The 2,955-nt window shown below is 48.3% G+C and overlaps 1 protein-coding gene across 1 annotated transcript; it reads right to left on the reverse strand.

Moving 5' to 3' along the window:
- Positions 1–1,465: 1,465 nt before the first annotated feature.
- Positions 1,466–2,443, reverse strand: LOC142426266 (olfactory receptor 6E1-like). The gene has a single exon (XM_075531765.1). The coding sequence runs from the start codon at positions 2,441–2,443 to the stop codon at positions 1,466–1,468; it is 978 nt and encodes a 325-aa protein (XP_075387880.1).
- Between the last annotated feature and the right edge of the window lie 512 nt (positions 2,444–2,955).

Here is a 2,955-nt window from a genome sequence, read left to right on the forward strand (position 1 = left end):
TTCACCTGAAGAAACCAGGCGCACGGTGGTTACCAGGAAGTGGGGGCAAGGAGAAAGAGAAAGCTTTTGCTTAGATCCATGCTTCCCAACCTTTTAAAAGCCGTGACCCTTTAATAGTTTCCCATGCTGTGGAGACCCCCAACCATAAAATTGTTTTCGTTGCTACTTCATCACTATAATTTTGCGCCTGTTATGGATCAGGCAACCCTTGTGAAAGAGTCGTTTGTCCCCCAAAGGGGTCAGGACCCACAGATGGAGAACCGCTGGCTTAGAGGGTATTGAGTTAATGTTAGTAGTGACAGAGCGGAGAGGAAAAGCATATGGAGAATGGTTTCCTAAGAAGTTGGTCAAAGAGCCTTTATCAATAGGAACGAGGAATAAAAAAATCATTTTATTGGGGGCTCGGACAGTTCTTATCACAATCCATACATACTAAATACTGCCTCCACCCCACTATCATGATCCCAATTCTACCTAACAAATCTGGCTAGACCAGAGGATGCACACTGGTACAGATAGGAACTGGAAACACAGGGAATCCAGGACAGATGATCCCTTCAGGACTGATGGTGAGAGTGGCGATGCCAGGACGGTGGAGGGAAGGTGTGGGTAAAAAGGGTGAGCTGATTATAAGGATCTACATATGACCTCCTCCCTGGGGGACGGACAACAGAAAAGTGGGTAAAGGGAGACATCAGGCAGTATAAGATATGATAAAATTATAATTTATAAATTATCAAGGGTTCATGAGGCAGGAGGCAGTGGGGAGTAAGGGGTAAAATGAGGAGCTGATACCAAGGGCTCAAGTAGAAAGCAAATGTTTTGAGGATGATGATGGCAACAAATGTACAAATGTGTTGGACATACAATGGATGTATGTATGGATTGTGATAAGAGTTGTATGAGGACCCAATAAAATGATTTTATATATACATATATATAAATAAAAAGAATTGTAATACTCAAAAAGTTTAAGCAGCTTATATGTAAAATAATGATCAATTACCTTTGGCCTTTGAGTTCTTGCCAATATATTTCTGTGATGGAATGAGGAAGGTGCTAACCGGGCTCTTCTCCCCTCTGTAGGTGTCACAGACAGCAATCCCTCTGCATCCCTGCGAGCACGTTTCCTAAGGAGTCAAATAGGAATTTTCCACGTGTGGGTGCTTGGGGCTTATGGTGAAGTACAGAGCTAGTTTATGTCTTCAGCGCCTTGTGCTCTGTTGGGAACCCAGACAGCCAGAAAGAATGGGTATAAGTACTCGATTGTGATGTCTCGTAAAAGTGGCTCAGGGACAGAGAATTTCTGGGTTATCACCAGCTGCATATTGGCTTGCCCCATTGTGCCACAGTGCAAATGTCATCAGAGCTTTGTCTGCAAGGGAAAGAGGGAACTTCTTCCCAGGGCTTGGTATTCTCCCGGCTTGTCCGGGAACGTTAGCTTCAGCCTCTGGGTTGCACATCTTTATGAAAGGAGTTTGCTCACCTGCTCCCTAAGCACCTGCTTCACCTGTTTGTTCCTCAGCGTGTAGATGAAGGGGTTGAGCATTGGGGTCACGACAGTGTTCAGCAGGGCCACCACCTTGCTTCGGTCCTCCCCTTGGCCCCCCTTGCCCGACCGCACATACATGAAGATGCAGCTGCCGTAGAAGAGGGACACGACAATGATGTGGGAGGAGCAGGTGGAGAAGGCTTTCTGCCTCTCTTTGGCAGAGGGGATGCGCAGGACGGTGTAGAGGATGTGGCCGTAGCAGGTAGCTGTCACGGACAGAGTGCCCAGTAAGCTGACGTTGGCTGTCACAAAGCCCAGGAGTTCTATCAGACTTGTGTCTGCACATATGAGTTCCAGGAGTGGAAAGTTGTCACAGAAGAAATGATTGATGATATTGGGGCCACAGAATGGCTGCTGGAATGTAATTACACTTGGAACAATGATGAGGAGGAATCCTGATATCCATGAAGAAAGGACCAACTGGACACAGACCCTTTTACTCATGATGGTGGCGTAACGCAGGGGGTTACAGATAGCCACATACCGGTCAAAGGACATCACGGCCAGGAGAAAAAACTCGGTGGTGCCCAGGAAGAAGTAGAAGAAAGTCTGCAGGAAGCAGCCTGGGAGGGAGATGGTCTTACTGCCCGTCAGGATGTTGTCCAGCATCTTGGGGAAGATGACCGAGGTGAACCAGATCTCCAAGACGGCGAAGTTGCGGAGGAAGTAGTACATGGCGGTGTGGAGGCGTCTGTCCACCAGGGTGAGGACCACAATGAGGAGGTTCCCCAGCAGCGTGAGGAAGTATGTCAGGAGGAGGCCCAGGAAGATGAGCAGCTGCAGGTCACAGGCATCTGAGAGTCCCATCAGGACAAACTCTGTGACAGTGGTGCTGTTCCCCAGGGCGTCTCTGGCCTCCACGGGGGAGCGCCAACCAGAGGTGTTCAGCATCGGGAGCTGTGATGCTCTGGGCGTCTGAGGACAGCCTGGAACCGAGAGGAAAGAGGCTGAGTGGGGAAAGTTGGGGAAGTAACTGTTTACTTGAGTGAAGGGCATGCTCTCCTACCTTCTCTAACTCTCAGGCTGGGTTTGAAGAGCACCTGCTTCTTGTTTTGTGAGCTGGCCCAGGAAGAAGTGATGGGCAGGTGACCCAAGGAAGGCTCAAAAGCAAAAGTGACCGCCCTTAGCCATTTGAACTAAATTCTGAGTCCTGATACCTCCACGAATTTTCTCCCCCACCAAAGTCTGTTTTTAAAATACCATTAAAACTAAAATCATTTCCTCTAATATTGGGTCTTCACCCACAAGTAGCCTATATTTGAACATGGTACTCTTTCTGCTTCGCTCAGACGTTCACCATCAAGTGCATTCTCTGAGGTTAACTGCCTTGAAATGCATGCAGACTTGATTGCAGTTCCACGGTTGCCAGACTCTCCGTGGTGTCGTGGATCTCACAGTGGGCT

The sequence above is a fragment of the Tenrec ecaudatus genome, chromosome 14, assembly GCF_050624435.1.
Source record: "Tenrec ecaudatus isolate mTenEca1 chromosome 14, mTenEca1.hap1, whole genome shotgun sequence".
Taxonomy (NCBI): Eukaryota; Metazoa; Chordata; class Mammalia; order Afrosoricida; family Tenrecidae; genus Tenrec; species Tenrec ecaudatus.

Bases quoted from the DNA above. Each gene is read 5' to 3' on its own strand.
- LOC142426266 (XM_075531765.1), bottom strand. From the start codon at position 2,443: ATGCTGAACACCTCTGGTTGGCGCTCCCCCGTGGAGGCCAGAGACGCC.